At 40.7% G+C, this 21620-nt stretch overlaps 1 protein-coding gene across 2 annotated transcripts in view; it reads right to left on the minus strand.

Moving 5' to 3' along the window:
- The window catches only part of AP4B1 (adaptor related protein complex 4 subunit beta 1), a 140169-nt gene that overhangs the window by 58071 nt on the left and 60478 nt on the right, over nt 1–21620 (minus strand). For both annotated transcript variants that reach the window (XM_053706575.1, XM_053706574.1), the window contains exon 6: nt 13447–13943. In XM_053706575.1, coding sequence (XP_053562550.1) covers nt 13447–13943 — 497 coding nt within the window. The remainder of the gene's footprint in view (nt 1–13446; nt 13944–21620) is intronic.

The following is a 21620-nucleotide window of genomic DNA, read 5'->3' on the forward strand; positions in this document are numbered from 1 at the left end:
CACGGCAGGAATTTAGAAGTTTTGATAACCTGGTCTCTGTCAGGTAAATCCTCATTTCTACAGAATCTATTAGAGTTCCCAGAAAGGAGACTCTTGTGAGAGGGGATAGAGAACTCTTTTCTTCGTTCACTTTCCACCCATGCGACCTCAGAAATGCCAGAACTATGTCCGTATGAGACTTGGCAATTTGGAAATTTGACGCCTGTATCAGAATGTCGTCTAAATAAAGGGCCACTGCTATGCCCCGCGGCCTTAGGACCGCCAGAAGTGACCCCAGAACTTTCGTAAAGATTCTTGGGGCTGTAGCTAACCCAAAGGGAGGAGCTACAAACTGGTAATGCCTGTCTAGGAAGGCAAACCTGAGAAACCGATGATGATCTTTGTGTATCGGAATGTGAAGATAATCATCCTTTAAATCCACTGTAGTCATGTATTGACCCTCCTGGATCATACACTGTGTGCAGAATTATTAGGCAAATGAGTATTTTGACCACATCATCCTCTTTATGCATGTTGTCTTACTCCAAGCTGTATAGGCTCGAAAGCCTACTACCAATTAAGCATATTAGGTGATGTGCATCTCTGTAATGAGAAGGGGTGTGGTCTAATGACAGCAACACCCTATATCAGGTGTGCATAATTATTAGGCAACTTCCTTTCCTTTGGCAAAATGGGTCAAAAGAAGGACTTGACAGGCTCAGAAAAGTCAAAAATAGTGAGATATCTTGCAGAGGGATGCAGCACTCTTAAAATAGCAAAGCTTCTGAAGCGTGATCATCGAACAATCAAGCGTTTCATTCAAAATAGTCAACAGGGTCGCAAGAAGTGTGTGGAAAAACCAAGGCGCAAAATAACTGCCCATGAACTGAGAAAAGTCAAGCGTGCAGCTGCCAAGATGCCACTTGCCACCAGTTTGGCCATATTTCAGAGCTGCAACATCACTGGAGTGCCCAAAAGCACAAGGTGTGCAATACTCAGAGACATGGCCAAGGTAAGAAAGGCTGAAAGACGACCACCACTGAACAAGACACACAAGCTGAAACGTCAAGACTGGGCCAAGAAATATCTCAAGACTGATTTTTCTAAGGTTTTATGGACTGATGAAATGAGAGTGAGTCTTGATGGGCCAGATGGATGGGCCCGTGGCTGGATTGGTAAAGGGCAGAGAGCTCCAGTCTGACTCAGACGCCAGCAAGGTGGAGGTGGAGTGCTGGTTTGGGCTGGTATCATCAAAGATGAGCTTGTGGGGCCTTTTCGGGTTGAGGATGGAGTCAAGCTCAACTCCCAGTCCTACTGCCAGTTTCTGGAAGACACCTTCTTCAAGCAGTGGTACAGGAAGAAGTCTGCATCCTTCAAGAAAAACATGATTTTCATGCAGGACAATGCTCCATCACATGCGTCCAAGTACTCCACAGCGTGGCTGGCAAGAAAGGGTATAAAAGAAGAAAATCTAATGACATGGCCTCCTTGTTCACCTGATCTGAACCCCATTGAGAACCTGTGGTCCATCATCAAATGTGAGATTTACAAGGAGGGAAAACAGTACACCTCTCTGAACAGTGTCAGGGAGGCTGTGGATGCTGCTGCACGCAATGTTGAGGGTGAACAGATCAAAACACTGACAGAATACATGGATGGCAGGCTTTTGAGTGTCCTTGCAAAGAAAGGTGGCTATATTGGTCACTGATTTGTTTTTGTTTTGTTTTTGAATGTCAGAATGTATATTTGTGAATGTTGAGATGTTATATTGGTTTCACTGGTAAAAATAAATAATTGAAATGGGTATATATTTGTTTTTTGTTAAGTTGCCTAATAATTATGCACAGTAGTAGTCACCTGCACACACAGATATCCCCCTAAAATAGCTATAACTAAAAACAAACTAAAAACTACTTCCAAAACTATTCAGCTTTGATATTAATGAGTTTTTTGGGTTCATTGAGAACATGGTTGTTGTTCAATAATAAAATTAATCCTCAAAAATACAACTTGCCTAATAATTCTGCACTCCCTGTAGGTAGGATGGTACGAATAGTCTCCATCTTGAATGATGGGACCCTGAGAAATTTGTTTAAGATCTTGAGATCTAAGATTGGTCTGAAGGTTCCCTCTTTTTTGGGAACCACAAACAGATTTGAATAGAATCCTTGTCCCTGTTCCTTCTTTGGAACTGAGTGGATCACTCCCATAACTAGGAGGTCTTTAACACAGTGTAAAAATGCCTCTCTCTTTATCTGGTTTGCAGATAATTGTGAAAGGTGAAATCTCCCTTTTAGAGGAGAAGCTCTGAAGTCCAGAAGATATCCCTGGGATACAATTTCCAACGCCCAGGGATCCTGGACATCTCTTGCCCAAGCCTGGGCGAAGAGCGAAAGTCTGCCCCCTACTAGATCCGTTACCGGATCGGGGGCCAATCCTTCATGCTGTCTTAGAGGCAGCAGCAGGCTTTTTGGCCTGCTTACCTTTGTTCCAAGTCTGGTTAGGTCTCCAGACCGACTTGGACTGGGCAAAAGTTCCCTCTTGTTTTGTATTAGAGGAAGTTGGTGCCACACTCGCCTTGAAGTTTCGAAAGGCACAAAAATTAGACTGTTTGGCCCTTGATTTGGACCTATCCTGAGGAAGGGCATGACCTTTTCCTCCAGTGATATCAGAAGTGATCTCCTTCAAACCAGGCCCGAATAGGGTCTGCCCCTTGAAGGGAATATTAAGCAGCTTAGACTTTGAAGTAACGTCAGCTGACCATGATTTAAGCCATAGCGCCCTACGCGCCTGAATAGCAAAACCAGAATTCTTAGCCGTTAGTTTAGTCAAATGAACAATGGCATCAGAAACAAAAGAATTGGCTAGCTTAAGTGCTCTAAGCTTGTCAAGTATATCATCCAATGGGGTCTCTACCTGTAAAGCCTCTTCCAGAGACTCAAACCAGAAGGCCGCAGCAGCAGTGACTGGGGCAATGCATGCAAGGGGCTGTAGAATAAAACCTTGTTGAATAAACATTTTCTTAAGGTAACCCTCTAACTTTTTATCCATTGGATCTAAGAAAGCACAACTGTCCTCGACAGGGATAGTAGTACGCTTAGCTAGTGTAGAAACTGCTCCCTCCACCTTAGGGACCGTTTGCCATAAGTCCCGTGTGGCGGCATCTATTGGAAACATTTTGTTAAAAATAGGAGGGGGAGAGAACGGCACACCTGGTCTATCCCATTCCTTAGTAATAATTTCTGTAAACCTTTAAGGTATTGGAAAAACATCAGTATAAACAGGTACTGCATAGTATTTATCCAATCTACACAATTTCTCTGGCACTGCAATTGTATCAGTCATTCAGAGCAGCTAAAACCTCCCTGAGCAACACGCAGAGGTGTTGAAGCTTAAATTTAAATGTTGATATTTCAGAATCAGGTTGAATCATTTTCCCTGAGTCAGAAAAATCACCCACAGAAAGAAGCTCTCCTTCCTCAGCTTCTGCATATTGTGAGGGGGTATCAGACATAGCTCTTAAAGCGTCAGTATGCTCTGTATTTCTTCTAACTCCAAAGCTGTCTCGCTTTCCTCGTAACCCAGGTAGTCTGGATAATACCGCTGACAGTGTATTATCCATGACTACCGCCATGTCTTGAAAAGTAAACGCCATGGGCGCGCTAGATGTACTTGGCGCCTCTTGAGCGCGAGTGCCTTGAGCGGGATTTAAAGGTTCTGACACGTGGAGCGAGTTAGTCGGCATAACTTCCCCCTCGTCAGATTCCTCTGGTGATAAATTTTTTAAAGACAGAATATGGTCTTTATTACTTAAAGTGAAATCAGTACATTTGGTACACATTCTAAGAGGGGGTTCCACCATGGCTTCTAAACATAATGAACAAGGAGTTTCCTCTATGTCAGACATGTTTAAACAGACTAGCAATGAGACCAGCAAGCTTGGAAAACACTTTAAAGCAAGTTAACAAGCAAAAAATAAAAACGGTACTGTGCCTTTAAGAAGAATAAAAAAGGTCAGAATTTGAAAAACAGTGAAAAAAAGCAGCAAATCGAACAAAATTTTTACAGTGTGTATAATAAGCTAACAGAGCATTGCACCCACTTGCAAATGGATGATTAACCCCTTAGTTTAAAAAACGGATCAAAAAAACGATAGACGTTTTTTAACAGTCACAACACACTGCCACAGCTTTGCTGTGGCCCTACCTTGCCATACAAACGACTTTGGAAAGCCTAAAAACCCTTTAGAGAGGTCCTTATAGCATTCAGGGGACTCCTTGAGGGAAGCTGGATGTCTCAGTCTGCAAAAGTTACTGCGCAATTAAGCGCTAAATTAGGCCCCTCCCACTCATGTCTACACAGTGGGAGGCCTAAGAAAACTGTTTCTAGGCAAATTTAAGCCAGCCATGTGGAAAAAAATTAGGCCCCAATAAAGTTTTATCACCAAAACATATATAAAAACGTTTAAGCATTCCCAGCAAACGTTTTATATGACAGGAATTGAAAAATAATAAGAGTATTACCTCTGACAGTAAGCATGATACCAGTCGCTATTAAATCACTGTAATCAGGCTTACCTGAAATAAATCTGGTATCAGCAGCATTTTCTAGCATTTACATTCCTCTAGAAAAAATTTAAACTGCACATACCGCATAGCAGGATACCCTGCACGCCATTCCCCAGCTGAAGTTACCTCTCTCTTCAGTTATGTGTGAGAACAGCAATGGATCTTAGTTACAACCTGCTAAGATCATTAGAGACCACAGGCAGATTCTTCTTCTATTTTCTGCCTGGGACCAAAATAGTACAACTCCGGTACCATTTGAAAATAACAAAATTTTGATTTGAAGAAAAAACAACTACATATCACCACATCTCTCTTACTGCTTCCATGCTTGTCGAGAGTTACAAGAGAATGACTGGAGGTGGCAGTTAGGGGAGGAGCTATATAGACAGATCTGCTGTGGGTGATACTCTTGCAACTTCCTGTTGGGAAGGAGAATATCCCACAAGTAATGGATGATCCGTGGACTGGATACACCTTACAAGAGAAAGGTGCTACCTCTATATAAAAATACTAGTACCCAGCATGTGATATAGTTAAACATGGTGTAACTGCCCGTGAAAAGCACTAATCCTCAGAAATGTCTGCACGTAAAAGATGGCGCTACAGATTATGAGTACAGACACACAGTATAGTCCATGCTGCCTAAGATTGCGTTCAGAGAATGTCGCAACCAAGTCTCCCGAAGCTCTCAGAATATGTATGTGAATACATAAACCCAGCCTGCGGTGGCCTCCGCTCATCTTGTACAGACTGAGCCGCCGCTGTGAACAGAAAACGTACCAGCATATCGGATTTACCACCAAAAATAACCATAATGAAGGAATGCCTTTAAGGTTGTTTCTGTGAATTGTCCACCCCCACTGGGGGCTACCCAGTACAAGAAAAGATGTCCTCTACCCCTAGGTAATGATACTTCCTCAAAAACTAGACAACAAGCCATAGACGGGATAAGGGATTCCAGGGACTTACCGGTCAGAAGTTTTCATCTTCACAGCCCCAGGTCTGACAGACGCTCTCTTCATCCTGACAGGGACCTGTGACAGAAGGAAAAGCAGCGTAACGAACACCAGTTTCCTGAAAGGGAAGATAGCATAAATATACTGGAAGAAGGCATGGGAAAAGTCCCTGCAACATCCAAAAGCTAACATTCACCAAACCTCTACTAAGAAAATGACATGGCTACTAACAACTCCCTTGCTCTCTCTTGAGGGAAAACAACCCATTTAGAGAAATAAAATCCAGAATTCAGCAGATATTGCTAAAAGCAACAAAAACCAGGAGTTGAATCCCAGGAGTAATCGCTCATGGACTCTCACCACCTTATGAGAAAAATTTAAATTCGTATTGAAATTGAGAAAAAACTACAGTGCACATGCAAAACATGCTGTGAAATTCCCATTTATAATACAAAATACAAACCATGTTATTTTCCTAAATTTAAAATTAGTTTTCCCCCCTGCAGATCTCAAACACAAACTAAAAGGAGGTGAGAATGTGTCAAAAACCAAAAAGTACTTATTACCCTCATAGAAAAACTTGTATATGAAAATAAAAGCAATTGTAAGATACTATACACTGAAAGCAGAGTAATTGTATTGGCTGCAGTTTCTTATTTTAAAGTGCACACCCTGCTAACTTCGCTCTTCCCGGGGTAGTTTCCCTTTCCAGCAAGCTCCAATACTTTCTATAAGTGTTCTCGTTTGTACTAAGAAACAAAACAGTGCTCCCAGAAATATCAATACATTAATTTACATGTTTTTCCATCTATCTATTTATCTAGAATGAAAATAAGACAAAACAATACATAAAAAAAAGTTATTTAAAAAAAAAAAAAAAAAAGGAGCACATTTGTAAAAAAATAATAAAAAAAAATAGTTATTAAAAATTTACAATTACATAATACTAAACAGACAAGAAAGGCCAGAGTCCACACAGTGGGCTAGATTACGAGTGGCACGCTGTTGCGCAACAGCGAATTGAGAGAGAGAGAGAGAAAGAGAGAGAAAGAGAGAAAAACATAATTTATGCTTACCTGATAAATTCCTTTCTTCTGTAGTGTGATCAGTCCACGGGTCATCATTACTTCTGGGATATTAACTGCTCCCCTACAGGAAGTGCAAGAGGATTCACCCAGCAGAGCTGCATATAGCTCCTCCCCTCTACGTCACTCCCAGTCATTCGACCAAGGACCAACGAGAAAGGAAAAGCCAAGGGTGAAGTGGTGACTGGAGTATAAATTAAAAAATATTTACCTGCCTTAAAAACAGGGCGGGCCGTGGACTGATCACACTACAGAAGAAAGGAATTTATCAGGTAAGCATAAATTATGTTTTCTTCTGTTAAGTGTGATCAGTCCACGGGTCATCATTACTTCTGGGATACCAATACCAAAGCAAAAGTACACGGATGACGGGAGGGATAGGCAGACTCTTTATACAGAAGGAACCACTGCCTGAAGAACCTTTCTCCCAAAAATAGCCTCCGATGAAGCAAAGGTGTCAAATTTGTAAAATTTGGAAAAAGTATGAAGCGAAGACCAAGTTGCAGCCTTGCAAATCTGTTCAACAGAGGCCTCATTCTTGAAGGCCCAAGTGGAAGCCACAGCTCTAGTAGAATGAGCTGTAATTCTTTCAGGGGGCTGCTGTCCAGCAGTCTCATAAGCTAAACGAATTATGCTACGAAGCCAAAAAGAAAGAGAGGTAGCGGAAGCTTTTTGACCTCTCCTCTGCCCAGAGTAAATGACAAACAGAGAAGACGTTTGTCGGAATTCCTTAGTTGCCTGCAAGTAAAATTTTAGAGCCCGGACTACATCCAGGTTGTGCAGTAGACGTTCCTTCTTTGAAGAAGGATTTGGGCATAAAGAAGGAACAACAATCTCTTGATTGATATTCCTGTTAGTAACTACCTTAGGTAAGAACCCAGGTTTAGTACGCAGGACTACCTTATCCGAATGAAAAATCAAATAAGGAGAATCACAATGTAAGGCTGATAATTCAGAGACTCTTCGAGCCGAGGAAATAGCCATTAAAAATAGAACTTTCCAAGATAACAACTTTATATCAATGGAATGAAGGGGTTCAAACGGAACGCCCTGTAAAACATTAAGAACAAGGTTTAAACTCCATGGTGGAGCAACAGTTTTAAACACAGGCTTAATCCTGGCCAAAGCCTGACAAAAAGCCTGGACGTCAGGAACTTCTGACAGACGTTTGTGTAACAGAATGGACAGAGCTGAGATCTGTCCCTTTAATGAACTAGCAGATAAACCCTTTTCTAAACCTTCTTGTAGAAAAGACAATATCCTAGGAATCCTAACCTTACTCCAAGAGTAACCTTTGGATTCACACCAATGTAGGTATTTACGCCATATCTTATGGTAAATCTTTCTGGTAACAGGTTTCCTAGCCTGTATTAAGGTACTAATAACTGACTCAGAAAACCCACGTCTTGATAAAATCAAGCGTTCAATTTCCAAGCAGTCAGCTTCAGAGAAGTTAGATTTTGATGTTTGAAGGGACCCTGTATCAGAAGGTCCTGTTTCAGAGGTAGAGACCAAGGCGGACAGGATGACATGTCCACCAGGTCTGCATACCAAGTCCTGCGTGGCCACGCAGGTGCTATTAGAATCACTGATGCTCTCTCTTGTTTGATTCTGGCTATCAATCGAGGAAGCAACGGGAAGGGTGGAAACACGTAAGCCATCCTGAAGTCCCAAGGTGCTGTCAGAGCATCTATCAGGACTGCTCCTGGATCTGGACCCGTAACGAGGAAGCTTGGCGTTCTGTCGAGACGCCATGAGATCTATCTCTGGTTTGCCCCAACGTCGAAGTATTTGGGCAAAGACCTCCGGATGAAGTTCCCACTCCCCCGGATGAAAAGTCTGACGACTTAAGAAATCCGCCTCCCAGTTCTCCACTCCCGGGATGTGGATTGCTGACAGGTGGCAAGAGTGAGACTCTGCCCAGCGAATTATCTTTGATACTTCCATCATAGCTAGGGAGCTTCTTGTCCCTCCCTGATGGTTGATGTAAGCTACAGTCGTGATGTTGTCCGACTGAAACCTGATGAACCCCCGAGTTGTCAACTGGGGCCAAGCCAGGAGGGCATTGAGAACTGCTCTCAATTCCAGAATGTTTATTGGCAGGAGACTCTCCTCCTGACTCCATAGTCCCTGAGCCTTCAGGGAATTCCAGACGGCACCCCAACCTAGAAGGCTGGCGTCTGTTGTTACAATTGTCCAGTCTGGTCTGCTGAATGGCATCCCCCTGGACAGGTGTGGCCGAGAAAGCCACCATAGAAGAGAATTTCTGGTCTCTTGATCCAGATTCAGAGAAGGGGATAAGTCTGAGCAATCCCCATTCCACTGACCTAGCATGCACAGTTGCAGTGGTCTGAGGTGTAAGCGTGCAAAGGGTACTATGTCCATTGCCGCTACCATTAAGCCGATTACCTCCATACAATGAGCCACTGACGGGTGTTGACTGGAATGAAGAGTGCGGCAAGCACTTTGAAGTCTTGTTAGCCTGTCCTCTGTCAGGTAAATCTTCATTTCTACAGAATCTATAAGAGTCCCCAGGAAGGGAACTCTTGTGAGTGGAACGAGTGAACTTTTCCTTTCGTTCACCTTCCATCCATGTGACCTTAGAAATGCCAGCACTAACTCTGTATGAGATTTGGCAGTTTGAAAGCTTGAAGCTTGTATCAGAATGTCGTCTAGGTATGGAGCTACCGAGATTCCCCGCGGTCTTAGTACCGCCAGAAGAGCACCCAGAACCTTTGTGAAGATTCTTGGCGCTGTAGCCAATCCGAATGGAAGAGCCACAAACTGGTAATGCCTGTCTAGGAAGGCAAACCTTAGGTACCGGTAATGATCTTTGTGAATCGGTATGTGCAGGTAAGCATCTTTTAAATCTACAGTGGTCATGTACTGACCCTCTTGGATCATAGGTAAAATTGTCCGAATAGTCTCCATCTTGAACGATGGAACTCTTAGGAATTTGTTTAGGATCTTTAAGTCCAGGATTGGTCTGAAAGTTCCCTCTTTTTTGGGAACCACAAACAGATTTGAGTAAAACCCCTGTCCCTGTTCCGATCGTGGAACTGGATGGATTACTCCCATTAACAAGAGCTCTTGTACGCAGCGTAGAAAAGCCTCTTTCTTTGTCTGGATTGTTGACAATCTTGACAGATGAAATCTCTCTCTTGGAGGAGAGTATTTGAAGTCCAGAAGGTATCCCTGAGATATTATCTCTAGCGCCCAGGGATCCTGAACATCTCTTGCCCAAGCCTGGGCGAAGAGAGAAAGTCTGCCCCCCACTAGATCCGATCCCGGATCGGGGGCCCTCAATTCATGCTGTTTTGGGGGCAGCAGCAGGTTTCCTAGTCTGCTTGCCCTTGTTCCAGGACTGGTTAGGTTTCCAGCCTTGTCTGTAGCGAGCAACAGCTCATTCCTGTTTTGGTGCAGAGGAAGTTGATGCTGCTCCTGCTTTGAAATTACGAAAGGAACGAAAACTAGACTGTCTAGTCTTGGCTTTGGCTTTGTCCTGAGGCAGGGCATGGCCTTTACCTCCTGTAATGTCAGCGATAATCTCTTTCAACCCGGGCCCGAATAAGGTCTGCCCTTTGAAAGGTATATTAAGCAATTTAGACTTAGAAGTAACATCAGCTGACCAGGATTTTAGCCACAGCGCCCTGCGTGCCTGAATGGCGAATCCTGAATTCTTCGCCGTAAGTTTAGTAAGATGTACTACGGCCTCCGAAATGAATGAATTAGCTAGTTTAAGGACTCTAAGCCTGTCCGTAATGTCGTCCAGAGTAGCTGAACCAATGTTCTCTTCCAGAGACTCAATCCAGAATGCCGCTGCAGCCGTGATCGGCGCAATGCATGCAAGGGGTTGCAATATAAAACCTTGTTGAACAAACATTTTCTTAAGGTAACCCTCTAACTTTTTATCCATTGGATCTGAAAAAGCACAGCTATCCTCCACCGGGATAGTGGTACGCTTAGCTAAAGTAGAAACTGCTCCCTCCACCTTAGGGACCGTTTGCCATAAGTCCCTTGTGGTGGCGTCTATTGGAAACATTTTTCTAAATATCGGAGGGGGTGAGAACGGCACACCGGGTCTATCCCACTCCTTAGTAACAATTTCAGTAAGTCTCTTAGGTATAGGAAAAACCTCAGTACTCGTCGGTACCGCAAAATATTTATCCAACCTACACATTTTCTCTGGTATTGCAACTGTGTTACAATCATTCAGAGCCGCTAACACCTCCCCTAGTAATACACGGAGGTTTTCCAGTTTAAATTTAAAATTTGAAATATCTGAATCCAGTCTGTTTGGATCAGAACCGTCACCCACAGAATGAAGTTCTCCGTCCTCATGTTCTGCCACCTGTGACGCAGTGTCTGACATGGCCCTAATATTATCAGCGCACTCTGTTCTCACCCCAGAGTGATCACGCTTACCTCTTAGTTCTGGTAATTTAGCCAAAACTTCAGTCATAACAGTAGCCATATCCTGTAATGTGATTTGTAATGGCCGCCCAGCTGTACTCGGCGCTACAATATCACGCACCTCCCTCTGAGCGGGAGATGTAGGTACTGACACGTGAGGCGAGTTAGTCGGCATAACTCTCCCCTCGTTGTTTGGTGAAATTTGTTCAATTTGTACAGATTGATTTTTATTTAAAGTAGCATCAATACAGTTAGTACATAAATTTCTATTGGGCTCCACTTTGGCATTGCAGCAAATGACACAGGTATCATCTTCTGAATCAGACATGTTTAACACACTAGCAAATAAACTTGCAACTTGGAAATACAATTCAAATAGAATAATATTAAAACGTACTGTGCCTTTAAGAAGCACAGAAGATCTATGACAGTTAAAAATTAATAAATTGAAACAGTTATAGCCTCAATCCTTGTAAACAACACAACTTTAGCAAAGGTTTAATCCCATTAGCAAAGATAACAATTTCTGAAAGCAGGAAACAAATTACAGAATAAACGTTTTTATCTCAGTCAAACTATAATTCTCACAGCTCTGCTGAGAGAAATTACCTCCCTCAAAATAAGTTTTGAAGACCCCTGAGCTCTGTAGAGATGAACCGGATCATGCAGGGAATACAATGAGTTGCTGACTGAAATATTTGATGCATAGTAAAAGCGCCCCTCCCCCACACACACAGCAGTGAGGGAGAACAGAAAGTGACAGAAAAAACAGATTTAAGCAACTGCCAAGTGGAAAAATAGTGCCCAAACATTTATTCACTCAGTACCTCAGTAAATGAAAACGATTTTACATTCCAGCAAAAACGTTAAACATAATCTCTAGTTATTAAACAGCTTTATGTCTTTCTTACAGTGTAATTCTAGTGAAGTACCATTCTCCCAGAATACTGAAGTGTAAAGTATACATACATGACATTATATCGGTATGGCAGGATTTTCTCATCAATTCCATTGTCAGAAAATAAAAACTGCTACATACCTCTATGCAGATTCATCTGCCCGCTGTCCCTTGATCTGAAGTTTACCTCACTCCTCAGATGGCCGAGAACAGCAATATGATCTTAACTACTCCGGCTAAAATCATAGCAAAACTCTGGTAGATTCTTCCTCAAACTCTGCCAGAGAGGTAATAACACACTCCGGTGCTATTTTAAAATAACAAACTTTTGATTGAAGATATAAAACTAAGTATAATCACCATAGTCCTCTCACACGACCTATCTAGTTGCTGGGTGCAAGAGAATGACTGGGAGTGACGTAGAGGGGAGGAGCTATATGCAGCTCTGCTGGGTGAATCCTCTTGCACTTCCTGTAGGGGAGCAGTTAATATCCCAGAAGTAATGATGACCCGTGGACTGATCACACTTAACAGAAGAAAAGGGAGATTGGGTTAGCGCGTGAGTATCAGTGTTTTTCTCCCCTGTTTTCACATGGCATTGAAGTCTATGGGAAAGTACAGTACATTAAAGCGGTTGCAATTTTTATTGGGTTTTAAACTCATGCACAAATAGACGTGTGTAGAAATCCTCTGTCTAGCGTAGTTTACACTTGAGCAAGAGCACTAAATAGCACTTGTAATCTAGCCCTGTATGTGGTGTAAGGAAGCCTATACTTCTAAGGTTCTCAAATATAGTGTACATATATATATATATATATATATATATATATATATATATATATATATATATATATATATATATATATATATATATATATATATATACATATATATACACGATAGATAGTTAGAGCCCAGCACCATAAATTTCAATAGTGGCTTCCAGCCTGTGTGCCTGTTACTGTGGAGTATCAGGCACACTCCAAAAAATACAGTCCATGTATACAAAGTGTAACAGCACCACAGCACAGTCTTGCTTCTTTAAAGGTGAAAAATTCTTTTATTAAGGTACAACAACCATAAAAAGGCGACGTTTCGGACCTACATGGTCCTTATTCATACATGAATAAGGACCATGTAGGTCCGAAACGTCGCCTTTTTATAGTTGTTGTACCTTAACAAAAGAATTTTTCACCTTTAAAGAAGCAAGACTGTGCTGTTACACTTTGTATACATGGACTATATATATATATATATATCTAACGGATTCAAAAACCTGCTGTGCGAAGTTTCTGAAGAGTACAGATACCGTCCGCGGGATTCATCACCTTGTTTGCTGTACATGTGTTTGGCAGAGCACAAGGTGGCTGTTTGATTGGAGTGTGCCGTTCCTATATATATATATATATATATATATATATATATATATATATATATATATATATATATATATATATATATATATATATATATATATATATATATATATATATATAGCTTCTTCAAATATTTTTTGTATTCTAGGAATAATCAGCCTTAAGCCTTACCTATTGCAAAAATAGCAGTTTGAGAGAGCTGGACAGACACATCTGTGCAACAGACTCTGAGCTCCTCCAGAATATTGTGCACGTTCTCATCGTTTACCAGCTCGCACAGAATATCCATCTTCTGGTTCTTGATGTAGTGAGGATCGTTGTAAGAGCAAAAAAACTTTTTGTAGTGGCTGCTAAAATGTCCTGGTAAGCTTTGCAGAATCTCTCGCACATGGCAAAGGGCTGCAAAGCACATCTCTCGGTTTTCTGAGGTGCATGCAGACAGCAGTGGGCCCTTCAGTCGGAACAGGACATCTGTTTGGACATGGGGGAAGTCGTTTGCTAGAACCAGGAAGAGTTTGGCAGCTCCTATGACAACGCCAGCATGGGTGCTTTTGAGGAATACATCGAGAAGGTTCAGGATATCAAAAATTTCCTCTTCACTTCTGGGTTTGTACCGAAGTAGGAAAAACAAAACTTCAGTTTGACCCCATTGGTCCAAATCGGCCATCCTGAAAAAAAATATAGATTGATAATTACAGTGAATTGATAATTATTATAATGTTATAAAGACAAATATATTTTAGCCTATTAAATCTATAGAAAAGGTATGTCCAGCTATGCCAAAGTATTATTCCAATTGGTGTTCTAAACCAATACAATACTGCCAAGCTACCATTCTAGCACCACCCTCTCCTGACCACAGAAAAAAGCCAAAAAAGTCAAGCACATTTTTGTTATAAAATAATAAATTGCTGTCGTTTGGAATCACCTGTTCAGTGAAAATCCACAGAAGTAACAAATCTTTACACAATCTGTTTTGTGTTTATTAAAGGGACAGTCTACACCAGAATTGTTATTGTTTTAAAAGATATATAATCCCTTTATAACCCATTCCCTAGTTTTGCATAACCAACAGTTATAAATACACTTTTTACCTCTGTGATTATCTTGTAACTAAGCCTCTACAAACTGCCCCCCTTTTTCAGTTCTTTTGACAGAAACAGCACAGTGTTATCTATATGACACACATGAACTAACACCCTCTAGTGGTGAAAAACTGTCAAAATGCCCTTAGAGAAGAGGCGGCCTTCAAGGGCTTAGAAATTAGCATATGAACCTCCTAGGTTTGGCTTTCAACTAAGAATACCAAGAGAGCAAAGCAAAATTGGTGATAAAAGTAAAATGGAAAATTGTTTAAAATTACATGCCCTATCTGAATCATAAAAGTTTATTTTGGACTAGACTGTCCCTTTAATGGTATCCGCTGTATATAGCTGCAAAAGCTGTTGAAGTATTACAAATATAGATAAATCCAAAGTCAAACTCATTCTTTAGTGCCATTCCAGATCTGCATTTGGCGCAGGGGCATTTTGAACAAGTGTTCACAATGTAGCTTGTTAGATCATTGTAGCATGTGTGTATTTCTCTAACAGCTAGATTACGAGTTATGCGCGCTATAAGGAAATTAAAGAATGCAACAAAAGTTGCATTATTTAACCCCCTATAGTGCAGCCATTACAAGTTTTTAAAAACCCGGTTTGTGCGTGCGATATGGTGCTTTTAAGTTCCATACCGCACCAAAAACAAGCGGTGTTTTGATGTGCTCGTGCACTCTTTCCCCATAGACATTAATGGGGAGAGACGGTCAGAAAAAAGTCTAACACTTAAAAAACACGAACGTTTAAACCCAACATAAACCCAGAGTCTAAACACCCCTAATCTGCTGCCTCCAACATCGCTGACACCGACATAATGTTATTAACCCCTAAACTGCCGCCACAATATCGCTGCCACCTAAATAAAACTATTAACCCCTAATCTGCCACTCCTGATATTGCCACCACTACACTAAAGTTATTAACCCCTATTCCCCTGCACCCCAACATCGCCCATACTATAATAAATCTATTAACACCTATTCCGCTGCTCCCCGACATCGCCACAACTAAATAAAGCTATTAACCCCTAAACCTCTGGCCTCCCACATCACTACCACTAAATAAATATATTAACCCCTAAACCGCCAGCCCCCCATCGCAAAAATCTAAATTAAACTATTAACTAGGGTTGCACCGATACCGATACTAGTATCGGTATCGGTACCGATACCAAGTATTTGCATGAGTACTTGTACTCGTGCAAATGCACCGATACCTCCACTTCCTACCCATATGCTATTTTTTTTAAAACTGTATGTTCCCATTTCATTTTAAGCTGAAGTGGAGACTAAACTAAAAATTGTTTACTACTGTTCTGCCAATACAAATTGCTGTTATTTGTATTATTGTAGGAGAGATCACTGTACCTGATTCAGACAAACCCCTGAAGTACTGGGCAGTTAATAAACAGATTTCCAGCTCTGGCTAAAATGGTCCAAAAATATCATTTGTTATTTGTTGTTATTATTAATATATTTTATTGTAATATTTTTTTTTATAAACATGTTCTGTGAACTTTATGACAAATAAATTTCATAATGTCTTTTAAGTTACAATCCTTCATAATTATAAAGAAGGAATCTTAAATAATTAGTCTGTATTGTGCTTGGTTAACTGTCACATGACATTTTTTAAAAAAAAGTATCGGTAATTGGTATCGGCGAGTATTTGAAAACAAGTATCGGTACTTGTACTCGGTCTTAAAAAAATGGTATCGGTGCAACCCTACTATTAACCCCTACACCTACCTGTAAAACCTAACCCTAACATCCCCTAACATTAACATAATTACAATAGAACTATATTAAAGTTATAATTATTAACTAAATAATACCTATTTAAAACTAAATACATACTTAAAAGGACATTAAACCCACATTTTGTCTTTCATGATTTAGATGGAGAATACCATTTTAAACAACTTTCTAATTTACTTCTATTATCTAATTTGCTTCATTCTCTTGATATTCTTTCCTGAAAAGCATATCTAGATAGGCTCAGTAGCTTCTGATTGGTGGCTGCACATAGATGCCTCATGTGATTGGCTCACCCATGTGCATTATTATTTCTTTAACAAAAGATATCTAAAGAATTAAGCAAATTGGATAATAGAAGTAAATTGGAATGTTGTTTAAAATTGTATTTTCTATCTGAATTATGAAAGATTTTTTTGGGGTTTAATGTCCCTTTAACTGTGAAATAAAACCTAAGATAGCTACAATATAACTAATCGTTATATTGTAGCTAGCTTAGGTTTTATTTTATTTCACAGGTAAGTTTGTATTTATTTTAACTAGGTACACTAGTTAGCAAATAGATAACTATTTACTAACTACCTAGTTAAAATAAATACAAAATTAACTGTGAAATAAAACCTAAGCTACCTTACACTAAAACCTAAAATCACAAAAAATTAAAAAAACCTACCATTACAAAAAAAAGTAAAAAATGAAATTATCCAAAAAAAAAAAAAAAATTATTCCTATTCTAATACCCTTTAAAAAAAAAAAAAAAAAAAAAACACCCCAAAATAAAAAAAAGCCTAATCTAGAATAAACTACCAAGGGCCCTTAAAAGGGTCTTTTGGGCGCCCTTAAAAGGGCCTTTTGTAGGGCATTGCCATAAAGTTAACAGCTCTTTTGCTACAAAAAAACAAACCCCCACCTCCCTAACAGTATACAAACCCCCACAATAAAAATAAAGTAAAACCGAATCTACCCATTGCCCTGAAAAGGACATTTGTATGGGCATTGCCCTTAAAATGGCATTTAGCTCTTTTGCTGCCCAAACACTAACCCCCGACTATCCACCTACAGTTTTTGAAGTCCCGCTTGAACGATCTTCATCCCGGAGGCGAAGTCCTCATCCAAGCGGCGAGAAGTCTTCATCCAGACGGCCTCTTCAATCTTTATCCAGGCGGCATCTTCTACCTTGATCCCGGCGACGCAGAGCAGGTCCATCCTGAAGACATCCGGCGCGGAGCATCCACTTCATATGGTCGCCACCGTACACTGAATCTTCAATGCAAGGGAGCCGTTCCAAATCAGCTGATTTGAACAGCCAATAGGATTTTAGCAGCTCTAATTCCTATTGGCTGATTCAAATTTTCAGCCAAAAGGAATGCAAGGGACGCCATCTTGAAACACGTACCTTTTATTAAAGATTCCGTGTACGGCGGCGACCGTATGAAGAGGATGCTCCACGCTGGATGTCTTCAGGATGGACCCGCTCCGCGCCGCTGGGATCAAGATAGAAGATGCCGCCTGGATGAAGACTTTTTGTTTTGCCGCCTGGATGAAGATCGTTCAAGCGGGACTTCAAAAACTGTAAGTGGATCTTCGGGGTTTTTTTTTTTTTGTTTTTTTTAAGGGTTTTTGGGCGTTTTTTTTTTAGTTTAAGGTTTGGGCTTGTAAAAGAGCTAAATGCCCTTCTAAGGGCAGTGCCCATCCAAATGCCCTTTTCAGGGCGATGGGTAGCTTAGTTTTTTTTTTAGAGAGTTAGGTTTTTTATTTTGGGGGGTTGGTTGGGTGGTGGGTTTTACTGTTGGGGGGGCCTTTGTATTTTTTTTTTTACAGGTAAAAGAGCTGTTTAACTTAGGGTAATGCCCTACAAGGCCCTTTTAAGAGCTATTGGTAGTTTATTGTAGGCTAGGTTTTTTTTTATTTTGGGTGGGCTTTTTTATTTTGATAGGGCTATTAGATTTGGTTTAATTCTTTTTTATTTTTGATAATTTCGTTTGTTATTTTTCTTAATTTAGTTTGTTATTTTTTGTAATTTAGTCTTTATTTTTTGTAATTAGATACTTTGTAATTTTTAGAGTAGTGTTAGGATTTTTTTTAATGTGTAGTTTAGTTTTATTTAATTGGTAGTTAGTTTAATTTTAGTTTAATAATTATATTAGTTTAAACTTTAATTTTTTAATTTGACAGGTACATTTTAATTTAATTTAAGATAGGGAAATTGTAATTTTAATCTAAAGTTAGGGGGGAGTTAGGTTTAGGGGTTACTAGTTTAATTTAGCATATTTCGTTGTGGGGGCTTGCGGTTTAGGGGTTAATAGGTTTATTATCGTGGTGGCGGTGTAGGGCTTAATAACTTTAGTATAGTGGTGACGATGTCGGGGAGCGGCGGAATAGTGGTTAATATTTTTTTTTTAGTGGCAGCGATAGCGGGAGTGGCAGATTAGGGGTTTAAAAATTTAATATAGTATTTGTGATGCGGGAGGGCCTCGGTTTAGGGGTTAATAGGTAGTTTATGGGTGTTTACTGTACTTTATAATACTTTAGTTATGAGTTTTACGCAACAAAACTGTTACATAAAACTCATAACTACTGCTTTTAGATGGCAGTACGGATCTTGTCGTTTTAGGCTGTAACGCAGGTTTTTTTAGCCTCACCGCAAAACTCGTAATGGCAGCGCTATAGAAGTCCCATGAAAATTTGTTTTATGAATGCGGGACTGACGTTGCGTTACAGGCTAAAAGGCTTGCAGTACACCTATACCGACAAGACTTGTAATGGCTGCGGTGCTGTTTTAACGCTGAAAATACCATATTTTCAGCGTTAAAAGACGAACGCACAACTCGTAATCTAACTAAGTGTGTTGGTTTATAAGTGTAGGGAGTTATAACAAGAAGTTAGACAAAGGAGTGGACAACATAGAAACAAGTTCTTTCTAAACTCCCTAAACTTATCTGCAAACATGCTACACTTTCTACTGTCTGCAATTACTTTCTCCTCACTTCTCCTTAAAGTCACAGCTCTTCCTTTCACAGACAGCACTCAGCCATTCATATTTCTCCTTCTCTCCTACCTTACCCCCTCTACAAAACACATTAACCCTATTCTTATCTCACATCCCTTAGCCAGCCATGCTTCACTGATTCTAAACTTAAACACTCACATAAGACACACTCATCATCTTTCTCTCACCATATTTCTTCTCCTTGCAGCTGGGGATGTCTCACCTAACCCAGGTCCACCCTCTGTTCACTAACCCGAATGACAACTCATCAACTTTGCCCACGTAGCCCTCTCAACCTCATTAACTGCACTTCTGTTAGTACAACACAATTCTCTGGTGACCTTTGGAATGCACAATCTGTATGCAATAAGCTTACATCTATTCACTACCTATTAATTTAACGTTCACTTAACCTGTTAGCCCTTACTAAAACTTGGCTTTCATTCATTTACACAACTGCTGTAGCCTCTCTGTCCTATGGCGGCCTGGACTTCAGTCACACTCCCAGGCCAGGAACTAAACAAGAAGGGGAAGTAGGAATTCTCCTGCCTCTACACAGTACCTTCCACTGCATTCCTTCAACACCATCTCTTTCTTTCTTATTATTAACAGGTATTTGTAGAGCGCCAACAGATTCCGCAGCGCTATAAACATAGTTGGTATACAAGATAATATTTATAGGGATCAAATGGGTAGAGGGCCCTGCCGAGAGTTGAACTTTTGTAGTCGGCTCTTATGAAGGCGATCTACAAACAGCTGAGCTCATAGGCTTAAATTCTAAGGGGTTCAAGGGGATAGCGATGGAGTAAGGAAAGGATAGTGTTGGTTGTATGCATCCCTGAATAGTAGAGTCTTTAGGGAGCGCTTGAAGCTGTTAAAACTAGGGGAGAGTCTTGTGGAGCGAGGCAGGGAGTTCCACGGGATGGGGGCCAGTCTGGAAATGTAAGGAAATAACAAGAGAGGAGGAGAGTAGGAGATCGTGAGCAGAGTGAAGTGGACAGGAGGGAAAGTATCTGGAGACAAGGTCTGAAATGTAGTGGGGAGCAATGCGGTTGAGGGCTTTCTATGTCAGCGTGAGGATTTTGTGTTTAATCCTGGAGGCAAGAGGAAGCCAGTGAAGGGATTGGCAGAGAGGTGCAGCAGATGAAGAGCGACGTGTAAGGAAGATGAGCCTGGCAGAGGCATTCATTATGGATTGTAAACGAGCTAGGCGGCAGCTAGGTAGACCAGAGAGGACGGAGTTGCAGTAGTCAAGACAGGAAAGGATGAGAGTGGATTAAAATCTTAGTTGTGTCTTGTGTAAGGAAATGTCTAATTTTAGAGATAACTATACTGTAAACACCTAATCACTGAAGGGGGCGCTCAAGATGCAGTATAATCAATAATCTAGAACAAAAGTATATATGATGGGGCAATGTTAAGCTATCATAGATGAGTATATACACAATAAAGGCAGAAAACAGTAAATTCTTAGATACTGTAGTGAAAATACACTTGCAATTGTGAAAAATTAGACAGTCCTTTATACGTTCTTCAAAGGATAACGATTGCTGTAGCGGCTGCCTCCTCCTCACTGGATGGTCCAGGTGGTACTATATAAGATAAAACAGAATGGAGGGGCGCCTCATGTGTGGTATCATCTATTAATTAACAACGAGTCACAGAACTATTGCCAAATGGGTACTCACAAATTTGGAGAGCACACTTATGTGCTGGTAGGGGCGGGCTGCAGAATTAGAAAGGTGTGACAGCTCACCCACTTGAAGGCGCTCTTGGCGTAAGATGGTGGTGCTATAAGGGAGACAAGAAATACGGGCACCACATGTGCAGACTATTAATGGTACAACCACAACAGATTCCTTAATGTGGAGGGTACTCATATATTCCCAGAGCACACCAATGTGCTTGTAGAAGCAGGCTGCAGATTGGTAGAGGTGTGGCAGCTCACCCAAACTCTAGGTATCTTGATATTTGTATGATAATGTGTTCCCTCAGGTGCTGGGCTGGTCTCTCATAGGTGAACAATGGCAGATGGTGGGTAGAAATGAATCCACTCAAAGGATAAAAGATATATCCAAATTTATTTAAAAAAGCATAAAAGTTTAAAAACAACAGCACAATGATTGCTGATGAGAGTGGATAACAGGGTGTCCAATAATCACCCAATCATGCAACGCGTTTCACGGTTCAAAGACCGTTTCATCAGGCATAAAAAATCCCCCTCCATTCTGTTTTATCTAATTTTAGAGATTTTTTTAAGGCGGAAGCGACAGGCTTTAGCCAAGGACTGAATGTGTAAGTGAAGGAAAGGTCTGAGTCAAGTGTGACCCCAAGACATCGGGCATGCGGGTAGGGGTAATGATGGAATTATCAACAGTTATAGAAAATTGGGGGGGTGGAGATTTTGAAAGAAGGGGGAAAAATAGGGAGTTCAGTTTTGGAGAGATTTAGCTTAAGGTAGTGAGAAGACATCCAAGATGAGATATGAGAAAGGCAGTTAGTGAC

The sequence above is a fragment of the Bombina bombina genome, chromosome 3 (assembly GCF_027579735.1).
Source record: "Bombina bombina isolate aBomBom1 chromosome 3, aBomBom1.pri, whole genome shotgun sequence".
NCBI classification, from domain to species: domain Eukaryota; kingdom Metazoa; phylum Chordata; class Amphibia; order Anura; family Bombinatoridae; genus Bombina; species Bombina bombina.